Source organism: Struthio camelus, chromosome 1 (assembly GCF_040807025.1).
Source record: "Struthio camelus isolate bStrCam1 chromosome 1, bStrCam1.hap1, whole genome shotgun sequence".
NCBI classification, from domain to species: domain Eukaryota; kingdom Metazoa; phylum Chordata; class Aves; order Struthioniformes; family Struthionidae; genus Struthio; species Struthio camelus.
In genome coordinates, this window is record NC_090942.1 from 123,480,627 (window position 1) to 123,496,944 (window position 16,318).

General features: G+C 43.9%; 2 protein-coding genes and 1 long non-coding RNA gene across 7 annotated transcripts in view; 2 read left to right on the plus strand and 1 right to left on the minus strand.

The window, feature by feature from the left end:
• Window positions 1–3,901, plus strand: part of B3GALT5 (beta-1,3-galactosyltransferase 5) — a 37,873-nt gene extending 33,972 nt beyond the window's left edge. Inside the window, exon 4 of the mRNA XM_068914195.1 lies at window positions 313–3,901. Within this exon, the coding sequence (XP_068770296.1) occupies window positions 313–1,248 (936 nt within the window). The 3' untranslated portion in view covers window positions 1,249–3,901. The remainder of the gene's footprint in view (window positions 1–312) is intronic.
• Window positions 2,909–15,287, minus strand: LOC104147097 (uncharacterized). The gene is made up of 6 exons (XR_694850.2): window positions 15,155–15,287; window positions 9,111–9,334; window positions 8,581–8,701; window positions 6,294–6,432; window positions 4,055–4,858; window positions 2,909–2,991 (listed from the first exon to the last, which is right to left on the minus strand). It is a non-coding gene; the product is annotated as an uncharacterized lncRNA (long non-coding RNA).
• Window positions 15,038–16,318, plus strand: part of IGSF5 (immunoglobulin superfamily member 5) — a 46,225-nt gene continuing 44,944 nt past the window's right edge. For 3 of the 5 annotated variants that reach the window (XR_011135586.1, XR_011135590.1, XM_009679488.2), the window contains exon 1: window positions 15,038–15,384. The gene's annotated coding sequence lies outside the window, so the exon portion shown is untranslated. Of the gene's footprint in view, window positions 15,385–15,706; window positions 15,822–16,318 lie in introns of those variants that run through there. The other 2 variants (XM_068914184.1, XM_068914175.1) reach the window with 2 other exon arrangements.

Sequence of the window (16,318 nt, forward strand, 5' to 3'; positions counted from 1 at the left end):
ATCAGCCAGGGTGACCTGGCATTGGCAGGCCCTCTCGTGTGGATTTTCAAGGGTATACTGGCTTGGCAGGCAGATTCAAGGAAGTGTGAGCATGAGTCTTATTGCCTGCTGAGCATCTGGTGTGAATTATACTAAGAAAAACATGTGTGGGTGAGTGACTTGAATAAGGTAGCTTTCAATCAAAGATGACCTGGCTTTAAATCCCTGTGCAGTAGCAGGGAGTTTAGTATACAGCACTGAAAGGAACTAGATAATTTTTTCTGTCTTCTGTTCTATTGTTTTTAATATGCCATTCCTTCTTGTCTCTTTCAGATGTATTTCAAGAAATTCAGGATGTTTTTTTGCCTCGTAGGGCTCAGCTGTGCCAGCTTATGGCTTTTGTACATCAGTTTGACTGAATTCTGTGTGTTCTGTGAAAAGAGCGAAAATTACATCTTCCCCCCACAGACTTTTAGGAGAAGCAATGAAAACTTCTTGCTGCTCCCAGATACAGACTGCCATAAGGATCCCCCTTTCCTCGTCCTGCTTGTGACATCCTCGGGCCACCACGTCGACGCCAGGATGGCCATCCGGCAAACCTGGGGCAAGGAGAGAACAGTCACCGGCAAACGCATTGTAACGTATTTCCTCCTGGGAACCACTGTGAATCACAGCCAGCAGGCTGATATTATTGCTGAAAGCCAAAAATACAAAGATGTTATTCAAAAGAATTTTACGGATACGTATTACAATTTGACTTTGAAGACTATGATGGGAATGGAATGGATTCACAAATTTTGTTATCAGTCCAGCTTCGTGATGAAAACTGACACAGATGTGTTTGTCAACGTCTTTTACCTCACTGAGCTTCTTTTAAGAAAAAACAGGAGCACTAGGTTCTTCACAGGCTTTTTAAAACAGCACGAGTACCCTATACGGAAAACAAAGAGTAAGTGGTATGTGAGTAAGAAAGAATATCCAGGAGGCACCTACCCGCCGTTTTGTTCAGGAACTGGCTATGTTTTATCCACTGACGTTGCTAGTGAGATCTATGATGTTTCAGAGAGTGTCCCGTTCATTAAACTGGAGGATGTATTCATAGGATTGTGCCTTGCCAAATTAAAAATTCAGCTGGAGGAGCTTCATTCAGAGCAGACATTTTTTCCAGAACGGATTCAGTTCTCTGTTTCTCGCTTTAAGAAAATCGTGATGTGCCATGAAGTAAAGCCACCTGAGCAGCTGAGCTACTGGAATGGCTTAGTGACATAAAAAAGCCATAGAGTGGTCTAGCACCTTACTTGCTTGAATTTACAAATTGAAACGCTCAGAATTAACAGGGTTGCTCTTTACTTCAGCAAAACTCTCAACTCTAGACCCGTTATGTTAAATACTTTTTAATGATTATTTTAATCTCCACTTCTGCCTAAGAACATGCAAACATCTTTCTCACCCATTCACTCCTGCTTCCTTGCCTCCCTTTTCTACGTAACTTACAAATTTATTTTTTCTGAAAAATGCAGGCCCACAGAACAGCCCTCAACATGGACCAACTCTCCAAATCTTGCCACTCCAGGACTGAGACTATTTCTGCAGGGCCAAACTAAAAGTCAAGGTACTTTCATTCAAAGGAAAAATTTGCACCCTCTTCCCTGCTCCACTTGGCAGATTACTGTGTTTGCATGCATCAGGCATTTAAGAAAACGTGTTTGTAGCTGTCAGGACTTTTCCTTGCTGTTGTAGAAGACTGTAGTGCTGCCCTTGCAGGGAGCTCTGGGTGGGCAGGACGGTGTAGAAACATAAGTCTCTCCTCAAATCCGCTGGGCTTGTTTGCACAGATGGAAGAATTTGCCCGTGCAACACCCTTGGGACCACTGTGGGTGACCTTAGGTATCACAGGTCACCTCATGAATGGGTAAGGCTGTTGCATCTGTTTCCCTATGCACCTCTCCTGCTGCAAATGACGTATGGTAGAGCCAGACCCAAGCTTGGTGGAGGGTGTGCTGCTCCTTTCTATTGCCTTAGATTACACCCTGGAGACATCCTTCACATTTGTGGCTCACTCTGAATGCTTGAAAGCTGCCATATGGTTTATCCAAGCTAAACTAGAGTCGCTTACAATGAGGTAGACAGTACATCTGATTTAGATGTTTTTCTATCAGGAACTGGGTGTGCATAGGGGAGAAGACAGGAGGATTTTTTCTCCTGTAATGAAGACTGGGAGTCTCATTTCTTGTTTCATTAGCAACCAAAGACTCATGAAATCAGTGGCATATTTGTGGGTTCGAGGCATACGGAACTGAGTCTTTACAGTAAGTACTGTGGAAAGTACATCTGGTATATGAAGATGGAGGAGGAAGCTCATACAATCATGGCTTATGCAGTACTCTCCGGTACTTTCTTCCTTTTGATTTACTCTCCAGGCAAACAAAAGGTCAGTTTTAGTAGCAAATAAGCCTATACTATGTATGAAATATTTTTTTATATAAAGGAATTTGAAATCTTATATAGGATTTTATTTGATGGGTTGTCCTGACTCAAGTCAAACCCAGGAGTTGTATACTACTCTCACACTTGTTGTCAGTCAAATATATACTGAATATACACTGGATGCCGTAAAAAGCATGGAGGTAACATATGGAAATTAAATAGTGGTGTGCTGCACAGGGACCCCTGTTTAACACCGTTAGTCTATGCACTATTTAAGGCCACATGTTCTCCTGTTAGCTGTGCCTGCAGAGCAGTGCAGGCATGCTGCGCAACCCAGGAGGGGCTGCAGTGCGCGCCTGGGTCTCCTGGTCTCAGGCGCTGGTCCCGGCCACCGCCCGCCTCCCTGGGGCCTGCAGAGCTCACCCTCGGAGGTGAGCACAACCCCACAGCCCACGCCTCCAGCTGGAGGAAGGATAATATGAATAAAGGTAGATACCTAACTGAGACACTTAGGATGGCTGAAAAAGTTCAGTACAGTCAGTATTTCTGAGTCTTTTCTGAGAGGCCACATGGAAAGATCCAGCACTGAAAAGAGAAGAGAGTGATGCAGATATTGCAGTCTTTTGAGGTTTTCAATGATTTATTTTCTGATATAGGAGAAGGTATCTTACTACTTTGGGTTTATTTATTTTTATTGTTTCTTTTTATTGAACTTAATAACTGGCCAAGTGTCCCTTTTTACTTGCTTGTGTCCAAAGAGCAGGATAAATGTTTTCAGCAGGAATATGCCCCTTCATGCTCTAGGAAGCATTTCAGAACAGTAAAAATATGCTGTATATTTTCTTCTGATGTAGAGCAAACTGAGCTCATGCACTTACTTTTGACAGCTGATGATGAAATAAATCGTTTTTGTTTGTTTGGCAGAAGAATGTTCTACTTTATTTGAAGTAAGTTTCCCACTGAGGAAACAGCTACGTGTATGGTGTTTGCAGGGACACAGCTTACCCGGGTGGTTAGGTGGGTGAGCAGAGGTGTTTGCCCTTCCCCTAACGTGTGCCCTGTGCCATGCAGTGGGGAGCCCTGCTCCAGGTCGAACAGCATCTTGCTGCCTCCCATCCCAACTGCATCTGCCCTTGGGCTCAAAGCCCTGCTGTAGCACACCTACTTTTGCTGCTGCCTTCAGCAGTCATGGATGGTCAGACTTATAAAGCCTAGCAACAGTATTATAATCACTTTTCTTTCCATGTAACCTGCAGAAGTGTTTTGTTTTTTTTTGGGGGGGGGGCATTAATTGTTGTAGCGAAGGTACAAGCTGATAATTACTTAAGTTTATGGTAAAACACTGAGTAGTAAGGGAACACTTTCTAGCCTCTCCTAGCACACCCCCTTGTAAGGGTCTGTGAGCTGTGACAGCACAGAGTGCCCTAATATTCATCCTGGCCTCTTCCTGAACTGAGAGAAATACTCCTGCGGCCCCTTGTGGGTCCCTTCTCCCTGCACACACCGTGGTGGATGCTGCACTTCCGCCCCTGCACCTCGCACCAGCCTTACGCCCGCCGACAGCAGCAGTCCGACTGTGCAGTCCCAGGGAGCTTGCATGTTTGCAGAATAATTACTTATTTATCTACAGATGTGTTAACTTGCTCACCTCCGTCAGGCATTGAGATCCAAGACGTCTGGTGGCAGTTGGCTGCGGGGATAGTGCAGCTGCTGGTCTTCTGCCGGGCGGAGTCTGTGGCTGAAGGGTCAAGTCTCCCATTGCGGGAGAGAGATTTTTGTGTTGCCACCCCCAAGGATGGCTGCTCTTCAATGGCGTTAAAACATGCCTTAGCTGAGCCATTTGTGGTCTTCTATCATCACACAAAAGTCATCTTTGAGGGCCAGGTTCTTGCTAGCCTTCTTGACAGTGAGTTTTATTCCAGTTCAGGAGTGTTCCTACCTACTTGAACATAGCTACTAATGGGGAAAACGGTGCTAGTCTCTGTTAATGGCATCTGCAGAAGCTGCCCTGATGTTTTGGGGGCAGAAGTTCATGCTAAGTTCATAGCTACTCCATCACAGGGAATAAGGTCCTCAGGGATCTTGTAACAAACCATCCCACTCCGGATGTTTTCAGGGAGCGTACTTGTAATTCTAGTGAGCTGTGGAAGATTCCCATTAATCTATTTATTATCTCATTCAGAGTATGTCATTCATCCCTACTGAATATACATTGTGAGGCATCTCGTGGCCTGCCTTTCTGAAGCATTTCGATTATCACTACTAAATATCTAATAAGCAGCAAATGAGCACAGGTTGAAACATTACAGATTTGGCTGCTCTCCTTTGGCTAATTATTTCCCCAGGTGAATGGTTTAGACTGCTGTATGTTATCTTCCTGGACACATGATTTTTTTTGTGCTTATATAAATTAGAAATGGATTTCTTAATTCTCCCCATCCAGTAGGCTGCTCTGAAAAAGAATACAGTAAATGAACAAATAATTACTTAAAATATAAAGTTATAGCTCTGGAAAAGGTGATATAAGAAAAGTAGCTGATTACATGTAAGGCAAACTCATTTATTTAAACAAAGCCACTATGTTACTCATTTTAAATGTTTCAGCTAATGAAATTAGCTTTTGCTGCTTAGGCCATGGATCATGGCTTTTAACACAATCACAACTGTGCATTAGTGGCTTTTTGCCAAATTACGTGTATTTTCCTACCAGTGGCCATCATAGAAAGGTTGGAAATATAACTGGGACTGTAAAACACAATACTACAGTGTTGTTTGTGTACATATACATATAAATAAAAAATTGTGTAGGTTAATAAAGTAATACAGACACATTTTTTTGGCAGTTTATCTGGAGAAGTAGTACAATTTCCTAACATTTTTATGCTTTTTGGGTCAGAAGATCATTAAATCAGGTTTTTCTAAACAGCTTTGGAAAGTTACTCCGAAAGTTACTCTAGTGCTTCTCGTTTATCAGTAAGGAGTGTAAAAATCAACAAATCTGATTAATGTATATTTCAGCGTTCCAGATCAGTTTTTGAAAACAGAAAAATGAATACATTTTTCACAATCCTAACTCATCAACTAACATATTCGTAATTCAGTTTAGGATTTTCGAAAATCTCCATGAAAGTTGTGCGATCAAATCCTATCTAATTCAATATTACTGAACAAGTATACACCCTCTAGGCTCTTTTGGGAATACAGAATAGATTTTTATAATCAAACACTTGCCTTATGTAAAAGCTGAATGAAACAAAAGGGCTAACCGTGTATAGTGTATCTGCCAGGAATGCTGCTATTCTTGAATTTGTGCAGAATACTATATAATTCAAAATGTGTGACAATGTTTGCATTATTTGCATAGAACATGTGAATGTTGAGCTAATTATTGAATGTATGATATTTTAGTAAAATATTTTGTTATTATAGTTTTGTGCGTTCCCTTAATTTTTCAGTTGTGAATGTAATTAACATTTTAGGACTTAGTCAAGTAAAAAGAGGTTCGCTCTTTTTCCAGTTGAAATTAATTTTCTTCTCTTCTCTAAAATGCTTTAGTGTACACATTCTAAAATAAGAGTGGTTGGCTCCTCTTCCTAAGACAAATACATAATTTCCATGAAAGCCAAAGTGATCAAGAACTGGAACGCTTTCCCAAATATTAAGTCTGCAGTCCTCCTGCATTAGCCAGTGACATCATTAATGGTCCACACATGCTACACCTTTATGTCAAAGGCATCCTAAAATAAAATAAAATAAAACCTTCTAGACAGACTGTGATCTGAAAACAGAACATTTTTTTCAAAATGACAAGAATGTCAAGAACAATATTATTAATAACCCTAGCAAAAGAATTGGTTAAAAAGGGCAGTTTTAACGACAGTTTTTACCTTATGGAAGACCAAGATTCCGAAATAACGTATATCTAAAACCTGAAACAGTTTGCTTGTGTCACAACAGCTAGCGCTCTTTGAGTGTCGTCGTTTGGCACGTTCGTTCAGAGCTGCAAGCGCTGCGCTGCTCCACTTTCTCTCAGAAGGGAAATGCCAAAGAAATAGAGATGGTCTGATTGTTTGCCAAACATAAGCAGAGATGAATCAAAAACTGTAACTAGAAAACCTCTCTCTTTCAACCTTTATTTTCTGTTTCATCTTTTTTCCTCGCTTACCTTTCTGGCCTATGTTACTTGTTCATTTGTTTTTTGTGGAATATTCATTCCACAAATATATTGCCAAAAGTATCTACAAATGGTACAGCACTGGAAGAGGGAAAGGATCTGAGTCATGAGGCTTAGATATATGCAGGACACAGGAGATCCAATCTGAAAACACGGACTTGAATTTTGCCCGTGTTCTAGTTGAGCAAGTAGAGATTTTTTTCAAAGCCTAATATTACAGTGATTTTAAGGCTATCCTTTCAAAAAGTTCACTGAAGCACATTTCAACTGAAGAATGTAATTGAACAATTTCAGCAGTTCAGAAATAGCCTGGTTGTTGCCTTATGTTTCGCAAATTCAAAAATACATTTTGAGGAGGAGAGGGGGAGAGTCTAAGTCCCTTCCTAGAATCTCTCAAACTCAGCTACTTACACATTATGCCCTGTGTTTGGCTTCGGAAACCTAACCTGACCTTTATGCCTTTGGGTGCAGGGATAACAGCCTGGATAATCCGCTTCCTATTCTTTCGTCATCAGAAACGGTTAGAAATCGCAGCATCCCTTGCACTTGTAAAACGTCAGCGTACAGCTGCAGGCACAGAATGTCATCAATTAGTTATGTGCTGTGATTTACAGCTCCAGCTTGTAAATCGCCAAGGCAGCTATGCTCCCTTCATGTTTAATTTAATTGTTATTGCTGGAACAGCAACTGTAAGTAAATGTTTGACTGCAGTGCATAAAGGGACCTGTAGCTCTTACAAGCGCTTCTGCTAGTAAAGTTTCGACAAGGGAATTAAAAGGAAGAGCGAACTGAGCCGCCAGGCAGGAGTGGGAGCCAGCCGCGGCGTCGGCGAGCAACGCATCTTGCTCTTGCGGGGGGGGCGAGGAAGCAGCAGAAAAACAGAAAAAAACAGAATAGCAGCGCTCGGTGCTCGTGGGGCGAGCTCTGTGCCCACAGGCGAGGGGGTGCGAGCACCTCCTGACTCACCAGGTCCCCGGTGCCTCGTGGGGACCAGGTGCCCTTATGTCGTGGCCAGGGCCTGCATGCCTCGCGGGAAACCACCTCTGTCAGGGACTTAGGTTAACTCCTGCCTGCTAAAAGGGCAGCTTTCAGTCACAGGCCGTATCACAGATACAGTGCCTAGGAGACATTTGGAAGCAAAAATACCTGCCATTTCTACTCTTTGGTCTTAACTGACTGCCCAAAGGCAGCAGTAAGTTGTCAGTCATAGGGCTGCATTTCATGAAAAGGCAAAAAAGACACTGCTCTTGTAATATAATGTCCACTCTCACGGTGATAATCCACTGTCTTGTCATTGTGGTGTCAGCTTGGATCACGCTTGCAGGTCACTTAGGGAATATTTATTAATATTCTATTTTCAGAGGTGTAAGTATTAATCTTTCTCATAGCTGGTAACTTTGCAAAATCACTAGGAAAGAAAGGAAGGGTATAATTTCATACTTTCACAGTAGTTTTCCTGGTGCTGCTCTTAGGGATGTCCTGCGGGATTTGGAAGCCCTGGGGATGGCACCTGCGTGTGCAAATTACTGACAAAGCCTCACGCACAATTTGTCTGACACGTCCAGAGCTGGCTTTAGTGTGCACTGCTCGATGAGTTTTGAGTACACCAATTTTAAAGGAGCTCTGGATACATTTGCACTTTGCCTGAACTCCTTGAAGAATCTGGCTGTGAGTACGAAGCTCAGGAGGGAGTCAAAAATCATGACCCAAAGCAATAATGAAAAATGGAATAGTGCATATAATGACTGTACAGAATGATGTTTACATTTCCTCAGCACACTATAATACATTGAAAAGTTCCTCAGCATAAACTGAATGATAACCAAAGCAATTAAGCTAACTGTTTGGACCAGAGACAAAACATTTCTAAAGCCAAAGAAAATGTTGCTAGGGGAACAGATATACTAGAGAGCACTAAAAATTTAGGAGGAGATTTACACTCCTCCTAAGAGCACCAAAGCTCTATCTTCCTTCATTTCGTGACAAACCTTCTTGCTTACCTATTGTTGTCTGGACTCCATGCTGAACTATATTTCATCTGCATTCCCATGCATTATGACATTTTTCCTTTTACCGGCAAAAATTCATCTCCACTTTCAGTGCTGGTGAGGAAGAATGCATCTGCCAAAGGGAAAACGTGAAAGGCAACTCAGGAGTCTTTGGCAGTAAAGTACCAGAGAACTACATTCCAGATGTGCAGACTTATAAAGGCCAAATCAAAACTATAGGGGTATTTGTTCAAATGCACTATAAAGTATTCAGTCCCATGGCCTCCTGTGTGAAAGTCTGTGACAAGATTACTTCCAAAGCTGACCTGATTAAGGCCCACACTAATTCTTCATAGAGTTGTGGCTTTATAATAAGGAGCAAGAGAACACCGAGGAAAAAATTCTGAATGAAGAAATCAGATGAGCTATATCGGTGCTGTAAGGGTTCCGAGGGTTTCCTCAGGCCTAGATGCCAAAATAGAATTGGGTGCCTAAAATCTGTGGAATTTCATTACAGGTGCCCCATTTGGAGTACCAATTACCTGCTATTTCAGCTGTGCTGAGAAGCATTGGCTGGTTTCAGTCAGATGACTTTCAGCGTTGTCAGGCCCCACACATTTCTACTTGAGGATTCCAGATTAAGGGAGAAGACTGATGGGAAGACTTGGTGTTGAGCGGTCTGCACAAGACCAGCCTGGAAGCTTGGAAGAAAGGCTGGTAGCATCACTCCATGGATCTTTACGTCAAGAAAAGATGACCTGCCTTCCTAGGAAGGGGACAAAAACGGGTATAATACCCAGATCCTCAGATCAATGGGACCTAAGCATCTTAACACTTTGGAGGAACAGTATTTCTAGTCTAAGCCAGTCTTTCAGATCCCTCTGCAGTCAAAATAAAGAGACAAGTCTCACCAAAGGGTGATATATCTTACCTGCCTTAGAACCCTTTATTAGGATAGGTGAACAATCAGCTGGTAGTGCTTTTACATCTTTAACGGCTGTGGAAAAAAACCTCAATAAGTAGTTTAGGATAGATGCCTATGTTTTAGCTGACTAGCAGTAGGTGAGGGAGGTCCTGCGTGCTGTGCACAATTACTGGTATTCGTAAGGAGCGTTAACTCCTCTAGGAGTGCCCATACTTCCCCACTTTGTAGCAAGACAATTATTTGATCGGGATGTCACAAGAAACAATCAGTATCTTTCAGATAGTTACTGTATCTGGCCAGTAATTCTTTTTTGTTCACTCAGGAAATCACCTTTTACAAATTGAGGTTTCATATAAAATATGGAGGCAAACGTTATGCCATTGGTCATGTAACTGAGGGTAGACACGTTTGAAGTGGTCTAACTTTTCACACAAGTATATATGTATGTATAGACAAGAAGCACCCCAGCTTGGACTGAGTCTTCACTGTGCTTGATGTTGAAAGCAGAAAGGGGTCTCAGGAGGTCTCGCACCCTACATGGTGCAAAGGTAACACTGGTAATGCAAAGAGAAAATGATGCAGCCCTACTATTTCTGGTGCTTTTCCCCTAGTGCATTTAGCTTCTGATTAGGGAGAGTTGTGAACCAAAGCTTAAAACTGTGATGAATCTTCAGCGTATCAACAGGTGAATTAAAAGATTTTAAAACTAAAGCTTGCGAGGGAAGGAGAGGGATCCGTGTATCTCAGACTGCTAAAGCTAACTAACGCCAGTAAGAACTGATAGGAATGAAAAACATGCCCAGACTTTCAGAGGGTCAAATATTTTTACAAGCAGTAGAGAAAATGAGTAAGAGTATAGGAAGAGAAACAAAAAAGAAGGGAGAAGGACAGTAATGGCTTAGCACCTCTCTGGCCTGATCAGCTGCCAGAGAGTAGGGTGTTGGAGGCATTGCGGCAGAAACGGCTAGTTCTGTCACCAGGTCAGCTTGTCTCTTATCTCAGCCTCTTCTAGATGTTTCACATCTTCTCCAATTCTCCACTGGAGAACAGGACATTTACTTCTCAATATGGAGTCGTTTCTCAAAATCTTTGTAATTTTTTCAAGTCAATTTCCATGGGAAAATAAAGAATTTTATTCCTGCTTCTAGCACTGAGCTTAAAGTAGCTTTAATAGTGTATTTGTGAGTTATGACACCAATTTGGAGTGTGAAGCACCTGTTTGCTGCTATTTAATCACTTCCCTCCTCTGATCTTATTTCCTTTGACTCAGCTAAACAAACAAATGTACAGCACGGAAGTGCAGGGAGTGGATATTTCCCCTGCTGCACTCTGGTTCATTAGAAGTGATTTACAGACAAGGGTGTCTAAACCCATTTCAGTTTCCATCACGACAATTTGTCCGATGCTTCCAGAAAAAGAATTACACTTATGGCAGCAATGACAGTGTTAGAAGCCTGCATTAAGTGACTCTTAGAAAGTCCATTTCATTCAGAGCCTTACGGTTTGGGCCTGCAGGGCCAACTATATAGACATGTTTCAGACCCAGGAACAAAAAATGTCGAGGGCTGCTCCAGCAGCTTGCAAGATTGGGTACTCATAGAAGACAGGTTTTTGTGCATCTATACGGTGCACAAATGGACTTTGAAAGGGTTCAAAAAAAAAAAAAGAAAAAGAAAAACAGGAAAAAATCCTCCTACTCACAGGCAGAAGAAAAAGGGAGAATTGGAAAGAAGAGTCTAGAGAAACAGGAGTGGGAGGTTGGAATCTGCCTGCTACTCAGGCTGATGATTCACAAAATGATTTTCCATTTGCATCAGGCTTGCAAAGTTAGGACCTGATCTTTTGAACACTCATGCACATGGGTAATTTTGTATGTGCACGTTGTTCTCAGTGTTCGGGGATTCAGACTCCTTACCCATGCTAGGTAATGTTTTATCCCACGCGCATCCTAACTGACACCCGTGGTTGCGTTCATCACAATAAGAGGTTCATTATGAAAGTCAAAGTAAGGAAGGAACTAACCAGGGCAGTGAGAAATAATAAATAAAAAATTAATATATTTTTGGTTGTCTAAGCAGCCCCAAGGAACACAAAAAACATTTGAATCCAGTCTCTGTGCATCACATTCATCCAGGAGGATTTCAGTTGATGCAAGCAAGTCAGCTAGCACGTGCGTGGAGGTGACAGGTGCTCTTCTGACAACTCCCTCATTGCCTTAGCACTCAGGCTGGATCCAGAACAAGATGTAAGCACAGTGGATGAGGCTGCAACGCGCCCAGTTCCCTCTGCAGGCTTATGGCACTCATTTAGTCCTCTCTAGACTGAGCGTGTGGGAATGAAACGCCCGTGGCTGGGGCCAGCAGGCTGCGCGTGGGGACAGCAAAACCAGAGAGCTTCTCACAGGAAGCGTTTTCTCTTCTCCAGATAAGAGGTGCATCCGCGAAACAGATTCACAGCTATAAACTGCTTACTCTGAACATGCTGTTTGTGTATTCAGCATCGCAGTGGTTAGGCTGTTTTCTTACAAGGTGGGAAATGCAAGTTTTCAGACCACTGCAATCTAAGGAACTTTTAACCCATAATCTCAACTTTCCAGGACAGCCCCTCGTCAAGGTGCTACTGGTCTTCAAGATGAAAAAAACCCTCCTCCCAGCCCAATGGTGTCTTGATAGGCAGCAGAGGAGCTTGGTTTGTGAAACCTAGCAATGCTCAGAGTCCTGAGGCCAGCTCCTCACCCTTTCCCGATTCCCACTCTTCCAGGATGGCTGCCAGCCATCCTATCTATACCTCCTGTGCTCACCCTGGTGGCCAGACTCAGAGGAGGCTGCCCGCAGATATTCAGATTTGTCTGTTTTGCATTTACCAGTTCTGATTTGAGAAGAACTAAGTGGTATTTACTATCTTAAAAATCATTCACACCTCTCCAGTAAGGACAGACTGGGGACCACTGCTCAACGCTTTCTGTCACAGGTGGGCCAAGCACAGCCAAATCCCAGTCTGCTCAGGTGTGACGGTTTTCTGAGGTCCAGTCAGGGACCTTCCCCTCAAAAAAAGAAGTTGGGAGAATGCCTTTTTAAAAAAGCCTCCCCAAGATTTACGCATGAGATAAGGTTTCTCTCAGATCCATAGCCTTGTTGCTCATCAACAGAAATATCAGCACCAAGGAGCTTTAGACCTGCAGAGACTTATGTTGGATGGAGCTAATGGAGTGACAATTAAGCATCCCTTTATGGATCTTAGCCCCATTTGAATTTTCAAAATGACTTAGTTGACAAATTTTATCCTCTTTCAATGTGAGGTAATACCCTGGCTTTCATGGAAATCATAATGGGTATTGTTCCCATCTTAGTGCATGTACAAGCTTAAGGATATGGCTGAACTACAGAGCATGATAGACTGCAATGTGGTAAAGAGATAGCTGAATAGCCTGTGAATAGCTAGTGTTGTAATACCAGCTGCAGCATAGATGCAGCAACATGAGGTCCAGAGAGGCCTTGATAAATCTGAGGACCGGACCAACAGGAACATTGTGAAATCCAGTGTGAAGAAGCACAAAGTTCTGCGCATCAGGTGCAACAGGCCCAAGGTACAGGCTGCACTGGTACCAGCTGGGAAATGACAGTGGGTAGAAATCTTGATGAAGCAACCGGGGTGAAGTGAACACCCGTCACTGCCTTCTCATTGCAAATATACCACATACTAGGTTACTTTCAGAGAAGCACTGCCAGCAAAGTCAGAGACATTATTCTCTTCCTCTACTAGCCAGAACCGGAAATCTGTGTGCGCTTTTGTGCCCTTCAGTTCAAGGGGGATGTGGAGAAGCATCCAGTGGCAGGAGACCAAGCGGCCAGAGGTCTAGAGCACAGGACCTGTGAGGAGATACTGAGGGGCAGGGCCTGTTTAATTTGGTATACAGAAGAAGTTAAGGGATGATCCAACAGCAGCTTAAATCTACCTGAAGGACAATCAGAAAGATGACAGCGCCAATCTCTCCTCCAGGAGGGTAGTGCATTGGGACAGATCGCTTAAGGACTGTGGGATCCTCCACATCTGAAGCTTCACAAGACTTGGCTGGACAGAGCTGCTGTGCTCATCCTGCTCTGAGTGGGAGGCTGGACTAGTGACCTCCACAGGTGCCCCCCCACCACCAGTGCTGTGGTGCCTGTGAAGGCTGCAAAAGCCACCCGAGCAGCACGGCAGGGCACGGACAGGCCGTTCTGCATCCCACAGGCAAAGCGAAGGTGTGCCACGGGAGGGCTCGGATGCAGGGACACAATCCCGTATTTCATGTAGCAAAGGAAGCAGAAACAGGAAAATGAGGAAAACAGAGAAGGTAACAAGATGAAGAAATGGATCAAAAGTGATCATATGAAATTCTTAGCAGTTCTGTAAAAGCTATAAAAGCACCTACTACCATTTCTGAAGCTATTTTAAGAATTCAAAATGCCTCCCTGAAACCTAACTGAAGATCCAGTCAAACTGTTTAAACCTTCTGCACTTTCTCCTGCTTAGGTGACCAGAGCCGTCATTTGCTTATTAGACCTTTTTCCTGTTCTTCCTCTAGTCAGATGTGGATGAAAATCAAACTATCCATAGAAGTTATTTCAAGGATACTGTTATGAAAGTAGGGTTATTGCCTGAGCAAGAGTGTGACATTTCAGACTTAACAAATAGATGTTTGGAAACGCAAGGAAGTAAAAAGAAAAGAAACATAGTTGGTCAAAGAACTTCCTGCAGGTTTCACTGTTTTTCTTTTAATAGATCAGGGTGATATTTTCTTCTAATAAAAAAGAAAATTTTTGAAATTCCGTTTTGGAAATGAATCAAAATCCCCCAAACAAAATGTCACATTTCCCTTTGCTGAACCGGATCTTTTCATTTTGAGTCAGTGTGACATTAATTTCTACTTGCTGGAACTGCTACCATGCCTAGTTCAGGAAACTCATATGTTCCTTCTTTACGGCAGCAGCTTCCCAACAGATGGACTCATTATAAAAATCTCCGGCTATATCACATTAGTTCACTTGCTGACCAGTCGTGCCATAGCCAGGAGGATGCAGCTCAGCTCTTGGAGGAAGAAAAAGGCTGCAGCCATCGGAAGAACATCTCTCACGAAGCAGTACGGCGAACAGCTTTGGTGAACACAAATTGTTACCAGAGTGGCAGAAAAAGGGGCCGTCGCTCCCTGCCTAGCAGCACCGCAGTGGGTCTGCAGCCCTGCCACAGCCCTGTCTCACGGATGGACTTTGGTCTCACATTGTAGCCTTGTCTCCAGCCCTGTCCCCGGCCCCGTGTCCGTCTGCTCCTGACCGGACCCCGAGATGGCCCCAGCCGAGCTCACCCTGGCGCCGTCTGTGCGTTTGTAACAGCAAGAGGAGCTTGGCCCTTAGAGCGTATTCTCAAAGCACTGAAATAGCTTCATAGTCATAAAACAACCAAAATCAGTGCCAGGGCTGGCGCTGCAGGCTGTCTCAAGTCCCAGCAGCAGCGCGGCAGTCCTTCGTTAGGACATTAGGTGTCGTCACCAATCCAGCTTTTCAGGTCAGCGTCGTGTGACGTTTACTCCTATGAGCGTGTCACCGGCAAGTTGCTATTCTTTTTACAGGCCAGGTTAAATATTAACATAGGACTATGCATATTCGGGAAAGGGGAGAACCTTACCTAATCTTATCAGCGCCGCAATGTCACTTCGAAGCCGTGCTGTGAAGTCAGGGCGAGCGAAACTCGCACGTATATTTTCCTGGAGACGTCCCGGCTGAGCAGCAAGGCGAAATCACCGCTCCCAAGCGAGCGGGAGGAGTCGCTTGCCGGGGAAAGCAGGTATTTGCTGACGCGAACGCACCTCAGAGCAAACCCTGCGCTTCGGGAGAAGACTCGCTCCAGGTCAAAAGGTAAGGCTAGACCCCAGCGGAGGGGAGTTTAAATTACGTTAAGCGTTGTTAATTTTGCCCGGCGTTCGCGGCGCGAAGAGCGCCAACGGGAGCGCTCCGCGTTCGAAACCGGGGGCGTTTTCGCGGTCAGGGAGAGCCTTTGGGAAAGCGATCCGGGTAACCGCTCCGAAGTAATTACCACGTTTCCTGGCACGAGGAGCTGGAGTATATATAGCGTAACTCCTGCCTCCCCAAAGCAGCACCTCCAGCAGCTGAGGGCACTCTTGCCTCCTTGCTCCCCGTGATAAAGAGCGAAGGAGAAGGCTTGGACGGAGGACAAGAGCTCGTGAGTGGAATTTGTGCTGGTAGTGAACGCTCCTGACGCGATTCGCACATTAACCTGCGGAGACGTAGAAAATGATGGAAGAACGTAAAAAGTAGCTCGAGGGAAACCCCAGGTATTTAATTCGTCGTAAAGCACAGCATTCTGTTCCATTTGGGGGTCGGATAATAGTTCTCGGCCCGCTGAAAGTCAGTTTTGAAATGTAAAAAGTAAAGCAAAAAGTTATATATCCTCTCTCTTCCCTTCTCATTTTACTTCACCCCAAATTATTTACTGATTTTGGCCGGAATTTGGGCACAGGCTCCGTCTTACCCACCGCTGCAGATTCAGGCAAGTTTATTCTTCTCCATAAAAATTCCCTCAGCGCAATTTATACTCACGGACCTGGACTGATAAGTGGGATTACAGACCACGGCTGCCAGTTTTGGTGAAGTACTGGCTCAAGGGATCCTCTCTAGACCTGCACGCCTGGGGTTGTACCCTCCTAGGAAAGGGCAGGACACAGACTTTGGATTTGTTTCCTGGTGATTTACTTATGCTGTTTCTGCTAATACGGTAGATAATACTGGCACGTAAATACTAGCAGCTGGTTTGCGTGTGTGCTCGGGCTCA